Here is a 24,819-nt window from a genome sequence, read left to right as displayed (position 1 = left end):
CTCTACGCCCGGTTTAGGACAGAAAACAGGGGACAATATGAGAGGTTATTGCCAGAAGGAAACTACTTATCTATTGGAGGAAGGGCCACCATTGTGGTCTAGGTAATCAGACCAGAGCCTCATCTGTTCTGGAAGCTAGAGTACCCGTGATTTTTTGATGAAAAGAGAAGTTTCATATGAAACTCAACAGTCTATTCTTGTTCTTAGAAATGAAGGCTATTATATGCGAGAAATTGCCAAGAAACTGAAGATTTCCTACAACGGTGTGTACTACTCCCTTCAGAGGACAGCACAAACAGTCTCTAACCAGTGTAGAAAGAGAAATGGGAGGCCCCGCTGCACAACTGAGCAACAAGACAAGTACATTAGAGTCCCTAGTTTGAGAAATTGATGCCTCACAGGTCCTCAACTGGCAGCTTCTTAAATAGTACCCAAAAAACGCCAGTGTCAACGTCTACAGTGAAGAGGCGACTCCGGGATGCTGGACTTCATGGCAGAGTGGCAAAGAAAAAGCTATATCGGAGACTGGCTAATAAAAGGTAAAGATTCATATGGGCAAAAGAACACAGACATTGGACAAAGGAAGATTGGAAAAAAGTGTTATGGACAGGCGAATCGAAGTTTGAGGTGTTTGGATCACACAGAAAAACATTTGTGAGATGCAGAACAACAACAAAAGATTCTGGAAGAGTGCCTGACGCCATCTGTCAAGCATGGTGGAGGTAATGTGATGGTCTGGGATTGCTTTGGTAAAGTGGGAAATTTGTACAAGGTAAAAGGGATTTTGAATAAGGAAGGCTATCACTCCATTTTGTAATGCCATGCCATACCCTGTGGACTGCCCTTGAATGGAGCCAACTTCACCCTACAACAGGACAATGACCCAAAGCACACCTCCAAATTATGTAAGAACTATTTATGGAAGAAGCAGGCAGTTAGTATTCTATCTGTAATGGAGTGGCCAGTGCAGTCACCAGATCTCAACCCCATTGATCTGTTGTGGGAGCAACTTGACCGTATGGTACGAAAAAGGTGTCCATCAAGCCAATCCAACTTGTGGAAGGGGCTTCTGGAAGCATGGGGTGAAATTTCTCCAGATTACCTCAGCAAATTAACAGCTAGAATGCCAAAGGTCTGCAAGGCTGTAATTACCTCAAATGGAGCATTCTTTGATGAAAGCAAAGTTTGATGAAGAACATTAATATTTGAAATAAAAAATAATCATTTCTAACCTGTTAATGTCTTGACTATATTTATATTCATATTGCAACTCATTTGATAAATAAAACTGTGAGTTTTCATGGAAAACACAAAATTATCTGGGTGACCCCCCAAACTTTTTAACAGTAGTGTACAAATTCTTTCTACCTGGATAGCCCATAGTTTTAGAAGTGTATTTCTCTGATGACACAATCTGAGTGCAACCTATTGGGCACCGAAATGGCATATTTCTTTAAATATTTTCACTTTGTACATTATTTTCCGGAAGAACTCCTGGGCTCAAAATGATAATATCCCTTTATAAATTCCTGGAGAGGTGTAGTTTCTAAAATGGGGTAACTTTGTTGGGGTTTCCATTGTATTGATACTTTAGGGGTTCTGCAAATATGACATCGCACCTGAAAACTATTCCAGCCAAATCTGCCTTCCATAAGCCAATTAGCACTCTTTCCGTTCCAAGCCCTATCATGTATCCATACAGCAGTTTACAACCACATATAAGGTATTGGCATGTTCAGAAGAAATTGTGTAACAAACTTTCGGGAGTTTTTTCTCCTTTATCTTCTTGTGAAAATGAAAACTTTGGGGATAATGTGACATTTTAGTAATTTTTCATTTACACATCCCAATGTTAATAAAATCTGTAAAAAGGCTGTTGGGTCAAAATGTTCACTATACCCCTTGATAAATTCTGAGAGGGTCGTAGTTTCCAAAATGGGGTCACTTTTTGGGGTTTTCTTTTGTAGTTGTTCTCTAGGGGCTCTGCAAATGAGACACAGCACCGAAAATTATTCCAGCAAAATCTGCTTTTCAGATGTCCAGTTTCTCTCCTTCCCTTCTGTGGGCTGCCGTGTGCCTAAACATCAGTTTACACCCACATGTGTGTAATGACATTTTACAGGTGTATTTTTACAGGCGTATTTTTTACAGGCGTATTTTTTACAGGCGTATTTTTACACTTGTAAAAAAATATCATTGAAGTCAATGGGATAGCAAAATTTACAAGTGTAATTTTACTCTACAAAATAAGCTAGCGTTTACTCAGTGTGAATGCACCCTTATTGAAAAAAAAAAAAATGAAATGTTTATATTTCACCTCCATATTGTTCTAATTTCCATGAAATGCTTAAAGGGTTAAACTTTCCAAATGCTGTTTTGAATTATTTGAGGGGGGCAGTTTTGAAAATGGGGTAATTTATGTGGGTTTCTAATATATAGGCCTCTATAATCTTCAGAACTGAAGTGGTCCTTAAAAAATTAGTTTGGGAAATTTTCTTGTAAATCTGGAAAATCGCTGTTACACTTGTAAGCTTTAGAATGTCCAAAATACATTAAAGGATGATGAAAAGATGATGCCGATATAAAGCAGAGATATGGTAGATAATATTTATTAATGTATTTGTGTGATATGACTGTTTCAAAAGCAAACCATTTGACATTTTGAAAATTGCTTTTTTTTCAGATTTTCCATCAAATTTCATCAAGTAAATACAAAAATATTGATTAGTGTTTACCCCTAACATGAAGTAGAATGTGTCACAAAAAAAACAACTTTTTCAAAATCACTTGTGTAATTTAAAGCATCTCAAAGTTATGGCCATATAAAGTGACATGTCAGTTTGAAAAAGGAGGCCTGGTCCTTAACGCACTTTTGGCTGTGTCCTTAAGGGGTTAATATTCACTGCACTGAAGTGATGTCACAGTACAGTGAATTCTAATGAGCTGACAGCTGAGTAAAAAAAGGTTATTGCTCAGGTGAGGGTGACCTAAAAGCTCGGTGACTCCTGGTGCAAGAGGCCAGAGTATATCCACAGTCCAGACTATACCTGAGGTTAAAGTGGCCTAGGCTAGATTATACTTTGGGGTATATATTGGCCTAGGCAATTGAAGCTTGCAGGATATGTTAACCAATCCAGGGAATCACCGACTATTGCATAGATGATGTTACAACTATGATCTCTGCATGAGTTGCCCAGACTCCATCACAAGACATTCCTGAGATGTTCACATATTCATTCACATTTTGGTTCAAGTAGTTTACTTGTGTTTTTGTGTGGCAGAGTCACTGGGACAATCATCATGGGACTGGGGTTGTAAAGAAGTCTCTTCATCCTGGTAAATGTCCTCAGATAGACGAACACTTTTGGCAAAGTAATGAAAGTCCAGTCCAGCCACATGCAGTGCAACTGGCCGCAACCAGCTTTATTAGAACTTTTCAGGCAAGTAAAAACAAATACAATACAAAATAAAATCCTAGTCGTCCGGCTACTACCTTCAGCACAGGTTTCCTAACTACTGAGAGCTGGGCCTTCTGCCCAGCTCCCTAAACACAAAACACAGCAATGTTACTCACAAATGGTTTCCCAGGAGCAGAGAGCCATATACAGTGGGTACGGAAAGTATTCAGATCTCTTTAAATTGTTCACTCTTTGTTTCATTGCAGCCATTTGCTAAAAGCAAAACTGTTCATTTTATTTCTCATTAATGTACACCCAGCACCCCATCTTGACAGAAATGTACATGTTTTTGCAAATTTATAAAAAAATAAAAACTGAAATATCACATGGTCATAAGTATTCAGACCCTTTGCTCGGTATTGAGTATTTGCACCCTTTTGAGCTAGTACAGCCATGAGTCTTCTTGGGAATGATTCAACAAGTTTTTCACATCTGAATTTAGGGATCCTCTGCCATTCTTCCTTGCAGTTCCTCTTCCATTCCATCAGGTTGGATGGTGAACGTTGGTCAACAGCCATTTTCAGATCTCTCTAGAGATGCTCAATTGGGTTTAGGTCAGGGCTCTGGCTTGGCCAGTCAAGAATGGTCACAGAGTTGTTCCGAAGCCACTCTTTTGTTATTTTAGCTGTGTGCTTAGGGTCTTTGTCTTGTTGGCAGGTGAACCTTCAGCCCAGTCTGAGGTCCAGACCACTCTGATAGAGGCTTTGTTCCAGGATCTCTCTGTACTTGGCCACATTCATCTTTCCTTGAATTGCAATCAGTCATCCTGTCCCTGCAGCTGAAAAACACCCCCATAGCACGATGCCGCAACCACCATGTTTCACTGTTGGGATTGTATTGGGCAGGTGATGAGCAGTGCCTAGTTTGCTCCACACATATCGCTTAGAATTAACGCCAAAAAGTTCAATCTTTGTCTCACTAGACCAGAGAATCTTATTTATCATAGTCTGGGAGTCCTTCATGTGTTTTTTTGGCATACCCCTTACTGGCTTTCATATACTCTGCCATAAAGCCCCGACTGGTGGAGAGCTGCAGTGATAGTTCACTTTATGGAACTTTCTCCCATCTCCCTACTTCTTCTCTGGAGCTCAGCCACAGTGATCTTTGGGTTCTTCTTTACCTCTCTCACCAAGGCTCTTCTACGATTGCTCAGTTTGGCTGGAGGGCCAGGTCTAGGAAGAATTCTGGTCATCCCAAACCCATCCCATTTTTCCATTTCAAGATTATGGAGGCTACTGTGTTCTTAGGAACCTTGAGTGCTGCAGAAATTCTTTTGCAACCTTGGGCAGATCTGTGCCTTGCCACAATCCTGTCTCTAAGCTCCTGCGGCAGTTCCTTTGACCTCATGATTCTCATTTGCTCTGACATGCACTGTGAGCTGTGAGATCTTATATAGACAGGTGTGTGCCTTTCCTTATCAAGTCCAATAAGTTTAATTAAACACAGCTGGACTCCAATGAAGGAGTAGAAGCATCTCAAGGAGGATCAGAAGGAAATGCACAGCATGTGAGATAAATATGAGTGTCTCAGTAAAGGGTTGGAATACTTATGACCATGAGATATTTCAGTTTTCCTTTTTTAATAAATTTATAATAATTTCTACATTTCTGTTTTCTTTCTGTGAAGATGGGGTGTTCAGTGTACATTAATGAGAAATAAAATGTGCATTTAGCACGTATATAAAGTGTATTTAGCACATCAAGGTTGGTATAATCTGAAACAGGCATGGGGTCCACAGTGTCATTTTCTGAGGGATTGAAATCCATAGTAAGCTTGGCCTTACGTCCATACATGACTTCAAATGGAGTGTACTTGGTTGAGGCATGCCCAGATGTTTTGATAGTTTAACAGAACACCATGGATGAACTTATCCCAGTTGTTTCCTTGGTCATTAACAAGCTTACTAAGAGATTCTTTGAGTGTTCGACTGCCACGTTCCTGCTGGCCTTTTGTTTGTAGGTTGTAGGTAGATGAAATCCGGTGATGTGTTGGAAAATGCTCTATCAGGTTGTTGATGATCAAGTTCACAAACTCTCAACCCTGGTCGCTAATAAGAGTGTCCTTACAGCCAAGGTGACAAATAACAGAGTATAAAAAATTGCTTCTTGGAACTCTTATCTGGAACAGCTGATGCTTCAATCCACTTGGAGAAATTACACTGGTCAACAGCCAAAATGTTTCGGGCATCAAACCAGTTGTTCTTAACTAATTTTGGGGTGCTGAGATTGAAATTGATTCTAAAATTTTAAAATTGGCTTTACTTTTCATGATATAGACGTGCATTTTATATTTCTATTTATATTTGGTTAAGAAAGCCTACCACCTGTATTTTGGCTGCAAAATAGGCAACCAGGACAAGAGTTGGGCTCCACACATATGCTGTAATACATGTTCTTCAAATCTCAGACACTGGTTGAACCGAAAGAGACAGTCTATGCCGTTTGCAGTGCCAATGGTCTGGAGAGAGCCATCTGACCATAGTGGCAATTGCTACTTCTGCAAGGTGCCTCCAATTGGGAAAGGAATTTCAAAAAGAAAGAAGTGGACTTTACAGTATCCGAATATTCCATCTGCGATACGCCCAGTAGCTCATTCTGAAGAATTGCCAGTTCCAAATGCTCCAGAAACATTCTCGCTCGATTCCACTGACGAGGAAGAAGGAGGAGTTTGTCATGAACCATCTACCTCGTCAGATCCAGACTTTCCTGCATCACTCTCCACTGAACCGCACCTTATATCGCAAAGTGAACTTAACGATCTTGTTAGAGATCTAGACCTGCCCAAGAGTAAGGCCGAGCTCTTAGGTTCCAGACTTCAACAGTGGAATCTGTTGGCAGATGATGTTCGAATTTCTTTCTTTAGGAACCGTCAACAGTCTCTTGTCCAATTCTTCTTCATGGAGGGTCATCTTGTTGTATGTAGTAACGTTTGTAGTTTAATGGATGCTCTCAAAATCAGCTATAACCCCGATGAGTGGAGGCTATTTATCGATTCATCAAAGCTAAGTCTTAAAGCTGTCTTACTTCACAATGGCAATGCACTACCATCAGTTCCAATTGGTTATGCTGTTCACATGAAGGAAACCTATAACAACATGAAAGAGCTCTTGAGATGCATAAACTATGATCAACATCTGTGGTGTCTCTGTGGTGACTTGAAGGTGGTAGCGCTACTGCTTGGTCTACAGGGAGGATACACCAAGTACTGCTGCTTCCTATGTGAGTGGGACAGTCGTGCAAGATCAGAACACTACAAGAAAAGAGACTGGCCACTCAGAAAGTCACTGCAGCCAGGGACTAAAAATGTTATGCATCCAGCACTTGTTCAAGCAGGAAAGATTCTGTTACCTCCTTTACATATCAAGCTGGGTCTTATGAAGAATTTTGTAAAGGCAATGGATAGAAATGAAGAGGCATTCAAATATCTCCTCTGTAAGTTTCCAAGGTTGAGTGAAGCGAAGATAAAAGCAGGAGTCTTTATTGGTCCTCAGATTCGTATGCTTCTTCAAGATGACGAGTTTTACCATTTGCTGCGTGGCAAAGAAAAGACTGCATGGGAAGCATTCAAGTTAGTCGTGACTAATTTCTTGGGAAACACCAAAGCAAATAATTATGAAGAGTTGGTTGAAAATCTCCTGAAGGCATATAAAAACCTGGGATGTAACATGCCTTTAAAGATTCATTTCTTACACTCTCATCTAGACTTCTTTGCACCAAACTGTGGAGCGGTGAGCGATGAACATGGTCAGGAAATTGCGACTATGGAAAAGAGATATCAGGGTAAATGGAACCCATCAATGCTTGCAGACTACTGCTGGACAATTATCAGAGACAATCCCATGTCTGAATACAAGAGACGTGAGTAAAGGAGCCGAATAGCAATTCAATAAGGATCTACGTTCGAAAGTTCAATAAACATACTTCATTTGTAAAAAATTCTTAGATATGACTATAAATTATAGTTGATTTTAGATAGAACTAAGTTTCCTAAGAATATATTTCTAAAATTTTAAAAACAGTAAACTTGCACCTCTATTATTGCAGAAGTAATAAATATGTATCATATTCTATACAATTCACAAAACAGTAAAATGAGAACTCTTCGATATCATAGAAACTAGAGCCAATTGACAGTTTTCCTTGTGATATTTGAATTCAGCACATAAAAATCATTAGGGAATGACTCATTTCATTTCAGAAACAAACAACTTTTGAAAATTTGTTGACCAGTGTTATCAGTGGCAGTACCTATATGTTTGTTGCTGTTTGGATGTTTCCTGAAGAGGACCGATCATATCAATCCCAATTAAGCTCCATATCTTTCCAGGCACTGGTATACTGTTGAGTGATGGAACTTCCTTGCTGATTTAGGAATTTATGACAAAACATTTTTGACAGGCTTTGACATGTTGGTGAACATTGCTCTTCATTCCCTTTCAGTAATAATAGTCAGAAATTTGGTCTAATGTTTTATCTCTGCCAAAATTGTCATAAGACCTTCAGGATATTTGGTAGTCAGCTTTTAGTGAGAACTTCTATTTCCCTATGGAAATATGGCTTACTGTTTGTCTGAATTGGGAATTAATATTTATATGTTTCTCTGGCGATAGATAATAGATTTATTGGGGGTACTTTTGTTGTGTTGTAGTGATGAATCTCAAAAGCTGGTCATACAGTTGGTCTTCCATATTTGTCAAAATTGGAAAAAAAGTCAAAGAGAGCAGAGAGAAACATACATAGAAAATTACAATACATAACATTAACTATGTACTGATGGGACAGCGCCATCTACTGTCAAGTTCAATGTAAGCACTGTACTGTATTTTCCAACAAGAGGAAACATCCCAGTGTCAGAGTATGATAAAAAAAAAAAATCAGCACACTTTTCAACTAATTAGAGCCAGTTGAGAAAACCAGTGAAGTGATAACATTATGGCCTGGAGGGATATAGTCCGGCTTAAATTATTTTACACCCCCAGGGTATACTGTGGCCTGGGCCAGTTTATAACCAGTTTCCACATGTTAGCTGTATTCTGTGGGTCAGTATGATCACTGCAATATAGTGTTATAGCTAGCAGGGGGTGGGTGGTGACTCTGTGGGGACCCACCTTTAATACATTCTTTACTTTTAACTAGTTTGGTGTCTGCAGGACACCGATCTAGTTCAATAACAATGTATAACTAAACCTCTGTCCATCAAGGGATCGCAGGTAGGCGATAACACTTTTATTTATCAAATGAGTTGCAAAATGAATAGAAAATATAGTGAAAACATTGACAAGGTTAGAAATAATGGTTTTTATTTGAAACAATAATTTTCTCCTTCAAACTTTGCTTTCGTCAAAGAATGCTCCTTTTGCAGCAATTCCAGCATTGCAGACCTTTGGCATTCTAGTTGTTAATTTGCTGAGGTAATCTGGAGAAATTTCACCCCATGCTTCCAGAAGCTCCTCCCACAAGTTGGATTGGCTTGATGGGCACTTTTTGCATACCATACTATACGGTTAAGCTGCCCCCCACAACAGCTCAATGGGGTTGAGATCTGGTGAATGCGCCGGCCACTCCATTACAGATAGAATACCAACTGCCTGCTTCTTCCCTAAATAGTTCCTACATAATTTAGAGGTGTGCTTTGGGTCATTGTCATGTTGTAGGATGAAATTGGCTCCATTCAAGCACTGTCCACAGGGTATGGCATGGCATTGCAAAATGGAGTGATAGCCTTCCTTATTCAAAATCCCTTTTACCCACTTTACCAGCACCAAAGCAATCCCAGACCATCACATCACCTTCACCATGCTTGACAGATGGCGCCAGGCACTCTTCCAGAATCTTTTCAGTTGTTTTGCGTCTTACAAATGTTCTTCTGTGTGATCCAAACACCTCAAACTTCAATTCGTCTGTCCATAACACTTTTTCCAATCTTCCTCTGACCAATGTCTGTGTTCTTTTGCCCATATTAATCTTTTCCTTTTCTTAGCCAGTCTCAGATATGGCTTTTTTTGCCAATCTGCCCTGAGGGCCAGCATCCCGGAGTTGCCTCTTCACTGTAGACATTGACACCGGCGGTTTTTGGTTACTATTTAATTAAGCTGCCCGTTGAATACCTGTGAGGCATCGATTTCTCAAACTGGAGACTCTAATGTACTTGTCTTATTGCTCAGTTGTGCAGCAGGGCCTCCCACTTCTCTTTCTACTCTGGTTAGAGCCTGTTTGTGCCGTCCTCTGAAGGGAATAGTACACACTGTTGTAGGAAATCTTCAGTTTCTTGACAATTTCTCGCATGGAACAGCCTTCATTTCTAAGAACAAGAATAGACTGTCGAGTTTCACATGAAAATTCTCTTTTTCTGGCCATTTTGAGAGTTTAATCGAACCAACAAATGTAATGCTCCAGATTCTCAACTAGCTCAAAGGAAGGTCAGTTTTATAGCTTCTCTAACCAGCAAAACTGTTTTCAGCTAAGCTAACATACTTGCACAAGGGTTTTTTAAGGGTTTTCTAAACATCCATTAGCCTTCTTACACAGCAAACACAATGTACCATTAGAACACTGGAGTGATGGTTGCTGGAAATGAGCCTCTATACACCCAGTGGCGTAACTAGGAATGGCGGGGCCCCGTGGCGAACCTTTGACATGGCCCCCCCCCGATGACGACGAAAACCCCGATCGACGCCGAAAACCCCGACCGACCCTACTCCCCGCATTCCTGCACACACTATTACGCTCCATAGTGGCCCCTGCACACATTATTACACCCCATAGTGGCCCCTGCACACATTATTATACCCCATAGTGGCCCCTGCACACATTATTATACCCCATAGTGGCCCCTGCACACATTATTACACCCCATAGTGTCCCCTGCACACATTATCACATCCCATAGTGGCCCCTGCACACATTATCACACCCCATAGTGGCCCCTGCACACAGTATTACACCCCATAGTGGCCCCTGTACACATTATTATGCCCCATAGTGGCCCCTGCACCCAGTATTATGCCCCATTGTGGCCCCTTCACCCATTATTATGTCCCTTTGTGGACACCCATTAACAATTATTATACTCCGGGGTCTTTTCAGACCCCAGAGTATAATAATCGGAGACCCAGGGGAAGAACAACATAAAAAAAACAAAACACTGTAACTTACCTGTCTCCCGACTCCCCGCTGGCGGCCATCTTCAATGACGTCAGGGACGTCATGTGACCGCGAGCCTGCGTCGCGACGCATAAGGACGCAGGCCCCGATCATATGACGTCTGAGACGTCACACAAGTAGGCCGAAGCCTGCGCGGAGCCTGCCAGGATCGGTAAGTATATGGGGCCCGTTAGCGGCTGGAGTAACTCCAGCCGGTAACGGCCTATTAAAAAAAACAAAAACGCAGCGGTAGCGGCTGTCACCGGGCCCCTAATGTCCCGGGCCCTGTGGCAGCCGCCTCTGCTGCTATGGCGGTAGTTACTGTATACACCTATGTAGATATTGCATTAAAAACCAGACGTTTGCAGCTAGAATAGACATTTACCACATTAACAATGTATAGAGTGTATTTCTGATTCATTTAATGTTATCTTCATTGAAAAAAATCCTGTGCTTTTCTTTCAAAAATAAAGAAATTTCTAAGTGACGCTAAACTTTTGAACGGTAGTGTACATAAGGTGTGGTCAGTTATATAAGCATTCATTAAGGGACATTATGAATAGTAGGGGACATCTTTTACATAAGGGGTCATTTGGGGAGCAGTATTTATGTTAGGGAACATAAGGGAAATAATATAAGGAGGCAATTAATTTAATTGTTTTCATTCGGATGTAGTCATTGCGGGGGGGGGGGCTAAAAAAAAATCTGTGTCCTGCGCGATCTTGCAACGGATTCTGTGGCTCGAGACACCCAGCTGAAAGCCACGACAGAATGCCAATGCCCTTCATCAACATCCCATCGCAACAAGACCACAATTGCATACAGCAACAGAAAATGAAGAAGAATTTCTCTTCATTTTCCACTGTGTCAACATACCTGACTTAATGTGAGGTTGCAAAAGAGGTGCAAAGATTTTGCAATACGTCGCAGTCAGACAATCTGGGCCAGAGGCTTCGTCTGATTTCAGTCCCTTTATAGTGCCCTCTAACTACTCATCTGTAACTGGATCCCTCTGTGCACTAGAACAGTGCCTCTCAACTTTTTCAAGCCAAATAACCCTAGCAACAACAAATTTTAACCGAGTACTTCCGAGAAAGCAATCAGTAATAAATGTCAACAAATAAGGGAAATAGGAGAGTATGCTGGGTATCTTAGAGATTTTCGAGCTCTTCTGGGAGCCTCCCAGATATTCCTCGGAGAGTTCAAAAGTATTACTGTGGTACATAATTAACTAGACACATTCTATGTCAGGGTGAATTCAGCTGCCTGTGTGTGGTCCGTGTAATACAGTCTATGTGATGGGTATATTTCCCTGACTGTCCATATCGCGTCTGAACTAAACTGCGTCAAAGTGATCTATGATACAGCAAGTTTGGTTTAGTTGAGCCATAGTAAATCCAAGAAATGCGGTCAACATGTGAACCGTAATGTCCAAACCAAATGCATACATATAAATTTAACCCATATGCTTATATTATCAGAGGTGATGCATGAGAAATATTCAGTATGGGACTTTACAGAACAGGAAGAATGAGGCACATTGAGGTACTGGGATTTAGCATCCATATATTGAACATACTATATCCTAGTGACTCAGTCCTTTAGCCCGCTAAAATTTATACTTAAACGGGTTTTATTAAAGATTTTTCAATAAAATACAGAACAAACAAGAAATACAGTCGAGCAATAATGCAGGAGCATACAAATCAGCGGGCAGGGAAGCCAAAAAGACCCCCCTCCGTACATACCAAATACAGCCCAACAAGAGAAAGAAAAGGGGAATAAGAGAGGGACACAAAACAAGCAAACAAACACAAGACAAGGACGGAGAAACCACAAATAAGACAAGAAAAGCAAGGAGAAGAAGGAAAAAGAAAAGAAACGGCCAAGCGACACTCATGAGAAGGCAGTAGAGAAGGCAGACGATTCCTGGAACATAACCCAGGGACGCCATCGAAGCTAACTTGGGATAAGCGGGAGAGTCCTCCACCACCAAAGTCTCCATCCGCTGAATAAGAAGGAACTCCTGGAGGAAGTCAAGCATGGAAGGGGGAATAGGGCTGCGCCAGCGTCTAGGAATAACAGCCCTGGCGGCCGTGAGAAAGTGCCCCAGAAGGTCCTTCTTAATCTCCAACAGACGGCCAGGGATGACCGACAGAAGTGCCAGCTGAGGAGAGACAGCCACCGAACGCCCACTGACCCTGGAATATAAAGAAAACACCGCATCCCAGAAAGGGCGCAGAACGTCACAATCCCACCAAATGTGCAGCATAGTACCCCTAGCGGAACCACAGCGCCAACATGAGTCCGAAACAGCAGGGAAGATCCTATGAAGAAGCACTGGACACCTATACCACCGGGACAGAATTTTATAGTTCCTCTCCTGAGCGCTACATGGGAGGGCCATCTTATGAGAGAGCAGGAAGGACCTGTCCCAATCCGCAGATGACAGACTCGCAGGAAGATCGGCATTCCAGGCGACAACGTATGAAGGGAGTTCCGAAGTAACATCTGAGAGGAGAACGTCGTACAACAGTGAAAGGGCACGAGGAGGAGAGGTCCGTCGCCTGACATGGGATTCTAAAGCCAAGGCAGGAGAAGAGAGGCGAGAGGTGAGCGAGAACCGCTGCAGAAAGGACTGAAGTTGGGCGTACTCCAACCAGGAGAGGCGCAAATCAGGGTGAGCACTACATAGCTGGGCAAAAGGAAGAAGCGGGGAATCGCCCGCCACCTCCTGAAGACAGGTACAATCCAATCTGTTCCAACAAAGGAACCGATCAGCCGAACAGCCAGGGGGGAACATAGGATTGTCAAAGAGGGGAGTCAACGGGCCCGGGACAAGGGCCAAGCGGCCAGAGGAACAAACCAGATCCCACACTTTCAGGAAATGCGAAGGGAGAATGTAAAGACCAGGGGATTTAGGACGAAAGTGCGGTGGAATCCACGGCCAGGAGGACAGCGAGGACGAGATCAGATCGAATTCGATGGAGACCCACTGCTTATCACGGCGACGGAACTGCCAATCAAACAAACGAAGCAAGACCGAGGCCCGATAGTAAAGGCGCACATCCGGGAGGCCAACGCCTCCCCTGCACTTACGCCGGACTGCGTAAGTCTGCTCCGGGAGGAACCCCACACAAACTTCCCAAACAGAGATTGTACCCGAGCTATAAAAAGCGCATGGGAGAGGGATGGGAAGGGCCTGGAATAAATACAGGAACCTAGGGAGGACATCCATCTTAAGGGCATGAATTCGGCTAAACCAGGAGGGGAGACGGGCGCCATAAGAACTCTCGGGAGAGGGAAGCGAAATATTAAGGGCCTCACTCTTGGATAAGTTGACCTTAAAGTTATAGCCCGCTAAAATTTAGTATTCTTATACACCTCAGGCTAAATGCTAGTGGGCAGATATGGTCCTTTTGTTAAAAACAAAGTATATTCTAGTGGGAAAGGGGACCAGATCCTTTGTCCCCTGAGGATTTAGCATCCATATAAGTGGCAAGCTAAACCCTGACGTTATATAGGACCTGGTCTCTCCACCACTTGGATAGGGGTCAGCAACCTTCAGCTGCTGTGAAACTACAACTCCCAACATGCTCCATTCACTTTCATTGGCGTTCCAAGAACAGCAGAGCAAGTATGGATGCTGGGAGTTGTAGTTTTACAACAGCTGGAGAGCCGAAGGTTGCCTATTCCTGCTCTAGAATATACCTTTTCTGCAAGAGGAACATGATGCCAAATCTTAACTAGCCAAAGGGCCAGGTCCTTCTCGCCACTAGAGTGAGATCCTTTGCCGACTAGAATTTAGAATCCTTACATAGAGAAATTAAATCCTAATGAGAAGAAGGACCTGGTCCTTTTGTTCAAAACTAGCTATTTCTAATGGGCAGAGAGACCTGGTCTTTAGAATAAGTCATCAATTAAAGATCAGCAGGGGGCCCCAGCTGCTAAGCTGTTGACAGAGGCCACAGTGTTCTTGTGAATGTTGCAGTTCTGGGACTGAGCTGTCATCAGGCCATGATATGTCGTATGAACTATCAAGTGCAAGCAACACTCAGGTAGGGTCACTGCAGCTTCATATAGCCAATCCACAGGGGTCTCGGACCCCCAATGACCTATCTTGTGGATAGGTCAGGAATAAAAGAAAAACACAGTCCCTCTGATCTTAAACCAACAAACCATTAGACGTCTAAATACATTACATGTCCTTAAAGGGGCTCTATCAGCAAAATCATGCTGCTAGAGCCCCACATATGCATGAATAGCCTTTAAAAAGGCTATTCAGGCACCGTAAATGTTATATTAAACTACCCCCCAGTTTTAAAATAAAACCCTAAAAAAGAATGATGTCTACTTACCCATCGTGCACGGTGGGCGGGCATTCAGGGTGCGCCGTCTTCTTCATCCACGCCTCTTCTTCCTCCGATGTCCTCGGGTCCCGTCCTCCTCCGGTGCTCGCGGACTGACACTGATAAAAAAAAAATGGCCTGGGCGCCTGCGCAGTAGCCGTAGTAGAAGTCGCATGCTACTGCGCATTTCCCCAGGCCATTTTTTTTATGTCAGTGTCAGTTCACGAGCGCCGGAGGAGGACGGGACCGGACGACATCGGAGGAAGAGGAGGCGTGGATGAAGATGAAGACACACCCTGAATGCCCGCCCAGCGTGCACGATGCGTAAGTAGATCACATTATTTTTTAGGGTATTATTTTAAAACAGGGGGGGTAGTTTAATATAACATTTACGGTGCCTGAATAACCTTTTTAAAGGCTATTCACGCACATGTGGGGCTCTAGCAGCATGATTTTGCTGATAGAGCCCCTTTAAATCAAGTGGGATAAAATAATTTTGCTTCCTTATATAGAAGAAGCCATAGCCTAGTGGCCAGAGGGACTGGTTGTTTAGCCCACTCGGATTTACACCACAATATCACTTCTCTGCAGGTCCTGCAATTCACAAGGAATAGCCTGCCAAACTTCCAACAGGAAACAGGTTGTAAGACATAAATCCCATCTGGCTGCATTTGTAAGCAGGCAAGTAAATGAGGAGCTGTATCCCTGGAAACGACATCAGCGCAACTAGCATAGAAGGGAGAACTCTGCTACCACGTGACTGATCACATGACCATGACGTAATCGGAAGTGCTGTAGCAGCTAACGTTCGCGAAGGTCGAAGGGGAGTCCTGTATAAAGATGGCAGCCGCCTTGCGTCAGTGTAGCCGGGTGAGTATATGAGGTCTTATGGGGGTTTTAGAATGACCTTGCTAGATGTGAATGAGCACAACCCGAGTAGTGGCAGCGCTGTGTGTATTTTGTGTGACGGGACACCGGTAGGTTGTCACAGGGGACTAGTCTGTAGCTGGACTGTCCTCCTCTCGCAGTCCTCACTATGTAGATCTAGGTAATACACAGGAATTGTATTTTGCTTCTCTTAGGTGTTTGATAGGATTGTGACTGCGCTGCCGTGACACACAGTGGAGTATATTTACCGGGGGCTTCAGCCACCTGGCAGATCAGAAGATGTGAGGTGGTCCAGAGACCCCCCCCCCCGATGGCATGAAGTATTCTGCTAGGTGTCTGCAGGCCGATGTATATGGCCTCTACTTAGCTTCACATGACAAGTTAATGGGAGCTGCTGCATATCAGGTCATAGCTATGGTCTGTGGGCTCTCCAGTGCTGTCAGGTTGTGTTCACTAACATAGACCGTTGATTTTATCCTGCTGGTACCATGACTGCTCTAAAAGTGACATTGTGACCTATGTCTGCTATTGTAGTTCATGTCAATGCTGCAGTACCTGGTATAGCCTTTTACGAAGTGTGGTGCTATTTGTATATTAAATGATTTGAGAAGCAGGAGGGGAGAAGTGGAAAATATCCACTCTATCATACAATTGACTGTTGGCTCAAAAATTACAATGTATCAAAGTTATGTAATTTTTTTTTTTTTTTTTTAAATGAAAGCCGTAACGGGATGCCATGCACTGCATCAGCATGCCGTCGTGGCAGCCGCGAGGGTATATGCACACGCATAATCACGTGTGAACTAGCCCTAAACCAACATAAAACTTAACTTTTACTTTAATATGTTAGTAAGTTATCCTATACATGCCAAAAAAAATAAATTAATGCGCTGTGAAAAGCACACCTAACCAACAAGCTGCCGTGGTGAAATCACAGATTTATAGCCCACAAAAAATTATAATCACCACTAACATATTATTGCAATATTTCTGTGAAAGAAATGGTCTTATCAAAGGTGTGTAGATAAGTTAGTAGGGAGTTGTTAATGGAGGTATTTTTCAGCAGAAAGAAGAATGAAAAGACCTCCAGAGGGAGAGAGGTGGTCACTATAGTCCATGTGGAGTCAAAAACAAAAAAATAAAACATCCCCAGCGGGAAGGGGTTAAATAACTCCCGTCCTAGCATGAACCTATGTGATTATAGCATGTTGGTTATGTATTTTCACAGCGCATTGCTTTCCTTTTTGGTACTTATAGGATTATTTATACTTTTTCTCGTATTAAAGGGATTCTATCATTTGAATCCCATTTTTTTAACATTAACAAGTAGGAATAGCCTTAAGAAAAGCTATTCTTCTCCTACCTTTAAAACTCTTCGTGCCGCCGTTTCGGTGAACTTCCCAGTTTTCTTCTGTATGCAAATAATTTTTCTCACCGCACTGGGGGCAGACCCCAGCGCTCAAACAGCACGAGGGCGTGTCCCCAATGCTGTTTGAAAAATCTCCAGCGCCAGCCTCTTCTTCAGAAAGGCCTCTCCCCGCGTCGTCTTCTGGCGCTGGTTTGGCAAATCCTAGGCATGCACAGTCGGCTCTGCCATCAGCCTTTGGGCAGAGCCGACTCTGAATGTCTGCGGCCATTTTCTTGTGGCCGCTTACACCACTTACTGTTCACAGACGCTCTCTATCCAACCCTGGCAATTTTGAAAAACATGTAGTATTTTCGTTCCACTTCAAAATGTTTGAAGTTTGTGATTGTAAGGTGGCAAAATGTGAAAAAGTTCAACGGGTATGAATAACTTTTGCAAGCCACTATATGGGTATATGACATTGCGCAAAAGCGCCACACTAGCTTTCAGGTGCTGTATTTCATTTTGTAGAGCTCCTAAAGTACCAGTACGATGGAAAGTACAACCCTCAAGCAATTTATCAAGGAATATAATGAGTATTTTGATGCAACATTTGCTTCAAAGACTTTATTAACATTGGGGCATGAAAATGGAAAATTACCTTTATCCCAATAAAACATTACTTTAACCGCAAATTTTTCATTTTCATAAGATGTTAAAAGAGAGAAAGCACCCCACACAATTACACATTACACAATTGTATATAAATAGCTAGGATGCAACTGGTTGAATCAAATTATCATTTGATAAGTATTAACAATTGATAACTGTTAATTTGAAACAATTACAAAATAATTTAATTAAAATGAATGAGTGCATGAATTCCTTATACACTTACATTAACCCTAAGCTTATACTACGCTGTTTACCGATCACCTCATCCTCCACCTTAATATTCACTTAGTCCTAAATCCTAGTTAAGCAGGGAAAAATTTTATAGGAAACCCATATAACACAGTATCACGCTGTTTCACCTCCAATCTCTTTCTGACAGAGGAGAGACCGTGTTATATATTCAGCAAACCCTGGTATAGTTTGTTGCTAGAACAGACTATCCCTGAACTGGCCATGATGTCTAATCCACATTAATATCAAGTGTTAATAACAGTGTTAGGGTGCATTCACGCTCCCCATTGAAATGAATGGGCTGCTTTTTACTCTACGAGCGCTCCCATTGAAGTGAATGGGAAGCGCTCACGTGTACGGCTCGCCGTGTGAAGGGGCCCGGCACTCGGCTCAGTCCGAGCCGTACACGCGAGCGCTTCCCATTCACTTCAATGGGAGCGCTCGTAGAGCAAAAAGCAGCCCATTCATTTCAATGGGGAGCGCTCGTATGCCGGCTCCCATTGAAATGAATGGGATCTGCTTTATACGCGCTGATTCTGAACGTGTTTTAACATTCAGAATCAGTCAGCGTATCAGTAGTGTGAATGCACCCTTAAGGTTAAATTGCTGTTTTGCCACTTTGCTTGAGATAAATTAATGGGTTTTGGGTTGCAGTTTGGGCACTTGGTCTCTAAAAGGTTCAGCATCATTATAATGGAGTCTTCTGGCTTCCCACCCGAAAAATGTGGAGAAAAAAGTACCCTTACAGGACTTTTCTATCTGCAATTTTCATGCAGATCCAGGGACAGAATTCAGCCTTAGACACCTGGTCAGTGTTGCCTAAATGCCAGGGATCACATAACTGACATGAGATATTTATATAATTTTGGTCTATTTAGTTAGCTCATGGTTGAGTTACCTAGGACTAGTAGACAGTGGCCAGTGTTCCAGTTTTTTTTTTTTTTTTTTTTTTTTTTAAAGACATGTTACTGCTCTGTTGTAAGAAACAGAATTTTTAAATGCATGTATACCAATAGATTTTAATAAAGATAAAAAAAAAATAAACAATGTGAAGTGTAATAATACTCTAAAGGGTTGTACTAGGTTTGAAGTTATGATCAGTGGGGGTCTGACGGGATCCAGTTCCCCAATCTTGATGCAGCAGCAGGCACAGCTTACGCCCTTCTACTCCATTCGTTCTCTGTGAGAGCATTGGAGCGCATGGCTTCATACAGCCACGTACAGGGCTTGGCTATCTCTGGCCGTGAATGAATGGAGCAGCAAGAAACATGCTGTACCGGGATGGGGAGAGTCAGCCCCTTCCTCTTGAATTGATAGGGCTCATAAAATAATATTTATGGGAGACAACCTGGTACAATCCCTTTAATTCTGCATATATGGTGTCCTGTGGATGATTGTGGGTTTATATTGTGAATGACAAATGTTGACTTCTAATTTTGCTTTTTTCTTAATTCTAGATATTAATGACTGGAGGTCAGAGGTTTTCAACAGTCTGGCATCGACTGCCTTTAAAAACTAGTAGCAGTTTTTACTGGAAATGTCGCTATCCTTTGGAACAACAGGTAAGTGAACAGCTTGCTGTAGCTTCAGTTCATCTTTGGTGTTGATTTAAAATGATGAATGAAGTGCTCCTGAACAATATACCACACTTTTTTTTGTCATCCTGGTCAGTGGGGATCCTAGAGATAGGACCTTTCACACGTGGATTTCCATACCATTTTATACACTGCTAGAAATCCAACAGTGTGACTGTTGGCTTGCCCGTTATGTGCCCCCGGGCTGGAGATATTGGTTTCGTTAGTTTCAGCACCGATCTCTGCCCACCCTCAGAAGGGCATTCCTGACAGTCTAGCTAGGCTGTGAAGAATGCCCCTTCTGACAGTGCTCGTCCCTAGACTTGTGGAAGGGGGGGGTCGTCTCTCATAGCTCAGCGTCATCGCTGGGTGGTAAGGAACACCCCCTCTGACAGTACAGGGATATGAAGGAGTAGCTAGACTGTCATGAACGCCCTTCTGATGGTGGGAAGAAATTGGAGTCAAAATTAACGTCACTGATATCTCCAGCTTGGGGGCACATAGTTTAAAGTCAAAAATTTAAAACATTCTTATCCATTTGCTCATCACTGTATTGTCAGGTGGGGTGAACGGAGGATACAAATACAGTTCTTGATAACAATTGTGGATTTGTCTATATATGAATTCAGAGTTAGATATAAGGGCAAATCATACAGCAATTGGAGCTATGGTGTGCCAATCCAAGTGTCTGAAGGACACACACAGTTACACCAGATATTATTACATAAGCAAAAGCACTGATGCCCAATATTAAAACATAACATTTATTTATTCCTATATAAAATACCTTGATCCCTTATAAAATATCCTTGTGTAAGGACAACAGATAGTCAAGCTTTCAGACTCAGCACATGAGTATTATTCTTTCCTCACCCATGTAGCAAAGCCCAACCGTCTATCAGATGTAATAAATAGAAACGGTCTTACCAGGTCTAGTCTAGTCGCCGGCAGGAGTACTGTGGACAAAGGGTTAATTAACCCTTTGTCCACAGTACTCCTGCCGGCGACTAGACCTGGTAAGACCGTTTCTATTTATTACATCTGATAGACGGTTGGGCTTTGCTACATGGGTGAGGAAAGAATAATACTCATGTGCTGAGTCTGAAAGCTTGACTATCTGTTGTCCTTACACAAGGATATTTTATAAGGGATCAAGGTATTTTATATAGGAATAAATAAATGTTATGTTTTAATATTGGGCATCAGTGCTTTTGCTTAGATATAAGGGCACTGCTACAATTCCTATGTTGATACGCTAACGCTGGGTTCACACCAGCGTCTGGTGACCGTTCTCAGGTTTCCGTCTTCTGCAGACAGAAGACGGAAACCTGTCAGACCGTGTACTCTCCGCGGCAAAACCGTTTTTTTTTTAAACCAGACACAGAGTCCTGCATCTCCGACTCTGTGTCCGGTTAAAAAAAAACAAAACGGTTTCGCCGCGGAGAGCACAGAACGCTCACTGGCGCTCACGGCCGGACACTTTCCAAACCTATTCATTTGAATGGGTTTGAAAAATGACTGCAGGTTTCAGTTTCCTGTCCAGTTTTGGGCAAGAAACGGAAGCCCAGGCGAAAATGTGAACAAGCCCTGAGTTGATACATTGGCGTGCTTGGAGTTTAAAAGCTAACATTTTATCTGGCCTGTTGACATGCTTTTAAAATCTAGCCTTGGTCCATATTATGGCCTTTTTAGTGCGAGTACTGTATCCAGTTGTACTTTGCACCTTTAATAGCTTTTATTAAGATTTTGGAAGGTTGCCTCTGATTTACCTACGGTAGTTATTCAAAACTTGGTTCCTCATATAGAATTTTTTTTTTTTTTTTTTTTTAGTAGTATTCCAATAACGATTACTGACCCAAACTCTGTCACTGCTGGAGTTTAGATTGCTGCTGTCTTATGTAAATTCAACAGTTTTCCTAAATAATTTGCATTACCAGGCAAACAAAGTAATTTGTATGTGAAATTATTCCTCCCATTGTTTACATTTAGTTGACACCTGGTCTGTATCTAATATTAGGTTGGATGACATGACTCGCTACTCTTTGGAAGAGCGAAGTTCTCCAGATTATTCTTGCTTTCAGAGCTGTTATTTACTACTCTTCTGTCCATGTCAGTTATATCAGCTAATTGCAGTTTGCTGATAAAGGTTCTGACAGTGTGTTATCTCTCTTTGTAAACTTAAAGATAAGTGTCCTCTACAGATGTGTGTAATGTCATATACTTCATCAAACAGTCTAAGCTAACTACTCCCTTTCATTGAATGGTATGTTATAAAAATGTCTTGGACTAATTTTCCGTTTTATTGTAATTTTTAGTTGTGCCATTATTCATCTCAAGGAAGAAGAGGTTTCCTGGCAGGGCTGCTTGATGATATCAAGCAAGAACTTTCAAAAAACAAAGAGATGAAAGAAAATATAAAGAAATTCAGAGAAGAAGCTAAGAAATTTGAAGAGTCTGATGCTCTACAACAAGCCCGCAAGAAATTTGTATGTTTCAGTATATTTTGCAAAAGTTAGTTATAACATTAAACCTTAGGCGACGAGCGCCATATTATTACGCTGTCATATTAAACACTTTCATCCAAGGGGTTCTGCTATATAAATGTCCCTGTTCGCCATGCCCCAACCCCCCCCCCCCCCCCCCCCACACACACACAGTGAGATTGATATGTTTTCTGCATCCCAGGGTCTAGCCAGTGACCCTAGGCTGCTAGGAGCCTCTATACCTGCTGCTGAATGGAGAAAGTCAGCATATGTGTCTGCATATATTATTCTTATATGGTGCAGCATATAACTAGTGATTTCAACACTAGTGACACCAAAAGCACTTTTCTAGGTGATATAAAGCTAAAGATTCTGTAATTTGAAGTGATATTCCTGCTGGCAATACCAGTGAATATAGGATGGATATTCCTAGCATCGCTTAGAGAACTTTGGAATTCGTTTTCTACTGAAAGTGCAATAGGTCAATAAAGTATAATAAAATATATGACCAAAATCTTCAGCAACTACCTCCCTGCACAATAGCAAACAAAAGTAAAAAATTATAGCTTTTTTTGATGGTCTACCCTGAGACACCGTCCCCACCATTCAGATATTATAGGCCATAAAAAAAAAACAACAACCGTGGCCAACGCTCTCATTCTAAAATGCGTGCTGATTTTTGCCAAAGGTTTGTCTATAAACAAAGAGTGACTGATCAACAATAGTTTCAGTCTTTATGTATTTACATTTACACTGCATGCATATATGTCCCACAGAAAAGTGGTGGACTGTGTGCACGTTCAGGAAACGCCAGAGTAATTTATATGTATGTTTTGGCACTTATGTTAAAACTTCTAAAATATTGCAATAATGCACTGCGCAAAGTAAATGAATATTTTGTGTTTTTTCTTTTAAATAATAGAAATCAATAGAATCTGAAACTATGAAAACGTCTGAGGTATTCAAAAAGAAATTTGAAGAAATAACAGACACTGTTAAAGAGGTAAGATTTGACTTTAATAGTAAACGCACAAACTGGCCATTGCCATGATTGTAACTAGATGGTAATCTACGGTGCCCTCTTGCTTTAGAAGATTTACTGTCCAATGGAAACATTCTGTTCTGAGACACAAGTGTTCTGACTGTTCTTATAGGCTTATAGAATATAAGATACTTCTGCCACATAGTGATGACAGGATATACACTGATAATGCTTCAGTGTGTGTAGGAGACAGAAAGTGCTATGTATATAGTGCAGTCAATAGTGGCAGTGCTTCTTTGTAACATCATCTTTCACTCAATGAACTGAAGTAGTGGTGTACTTTAATGGCATAGCTAGAAACACAGGCTTTTTCATGTCTGGCTTCCTGCGGCAGAAAGATGAAGTCTTTAGATTAAGTTTTTTGGTGCAGTCTTCTCATTCCTTTATGGGGAAAATAAACTATATACTATAAACTCTGTGATTGGTTAGTGGGTTTAATACATGAACTAAATTTAAAGTATCACATTCCTAGGAAACATGGTGGGCTAAACAGTGACATGATCACAATCACAAATAGTGACTGTGATCGTGACAAGGCCAGGGCTATACAGGAGTGTCACTTTGCCTGCATTATATCTAATGATTAGATAACAAAAAACTTAGCACATGAGAGGGAAGAAAAAAACGTGGCTTTTATACACATAGTGTGATTCCAAATAGAGGTCCTACATCAAAAATAACGTGTCTATACCAAGAACAAGTATAGAAAAAAACAAAAAAAAAAAGGTAAACAGACACTCAGAATACTGAGGTCATAAAAGACCAAGATTCATAATGAATATATTCATAATGAACAAAATATATGATGCAAATGACAACAGTTGATATACAAAAATGAGCACAGCAGACGTGTCCAATGGTGCCCTAAATAGCAATAAAGTACAGATCGTACGGATATGTACATTTTTAAGCCTATAGAACATAGCCCGAATGGGTCAGCTAGTCAGTGAGACTCAAATACACAGTTGATACCAACAGGATTAGGTAGAGTTGTAGTGTAGTAAATTGTGCATGCAGACACAACAGGATTAGGTAGAGTTGTAGTATAGTAAATTGTGTATGCAGACACAACAGGATTAGGTAGAGTTGTAGTATAGTAAATTGTGTATGCAGACGTCTGCAAATATACAAAAGGCCTCACTGTAATAATGATGGAATAATGACCAAACACACAATTATTAGTTATAAACTATTAAAGTGCAAGGAAAATATAAAATGTACATGGAGCTTGCTCTACAATAGTAAGGTTTAGTTACAAGGTGTACAACACGTCATATACATATTGAAGAGTAGAGTTTACCCATCATAAAAGCAGTGTGAGAATAAATTATAGGGCATTAAGAGGACACGCCGGCTCTCACCCGACGCGTGCGTTTCGGCACACCTGCCTTCGTCTTTTATGACCTCAGTATTCTTAGTGTCTGTTTACCTTTTTTTTTTTTTCTATATCTAATGATGTAAATGTGATTGCATTGCGACTTGCAAGTTACCATGATGGTTGGAAGAACATATAGCCCTGATAAGTTTTATGCAACCGTTGCATGGCTGTAACTGGTGAGTCACGATGCCACTGCATTTACTTTTATAAGATGTTAGGCAGGCAGGGTAATTCTGAATGATTTTGTGGAATTT

At 41.5% G+C, this 24,819-nt stretch overlaps 1 protein-coding gene across 1 annotated transcript in view; it reads left to right on the top strand.

Moving 5' to 3' along the window:
• The first annotated feature begins 15,753 nt into the window (after positions 1-15,753).
• Positions 15,754-24,819, top strand: part of TIMM44 (translocase of inner mitochondrial membrane 44) — a 29,335-nt gene continuing 20,269 nt past the window's right edge. The window contains exons 1-4 of the mRNA XM_075281472.1: positions 15,754-15,819; positions 19,546-19,650; positions 21,978-22,148; positions 23,068-23,148. Of these exons, the coding sequence (XP_075137573.1) occupies positions 15,790-15,819; positions 19,546-19,650; positions 21,978-22,148; positions 23,068-23,148 (387 nt within the window). The 5' untranslated portion in view covers positions 15,754-15,789. The remainder of the gene's footprint in view (positions 15,820-19,545; positions 19,651-21,977; positions 22,149-23,067; positions 23,149-24,819) is intronic.

This window comes from Leptodactylus fuscus, chromosome 1, assembly GCF_031893055.1.
Source record: "Leptodactylus fuscus isolate aLepFus1 chromosome 1, aLepFus1.hap2, whole genome shotgun sequence".
Classification (NCBI taxonomy): Eukaryota; Metazoa; Chordata; class Amphibia; order Anura; family Leptodactylidae; genus Leptodactylus; species Leptodactylus fuscus.
This window is presented reverse-complemented; position numbering and strand designations above follow the sequence as displayed.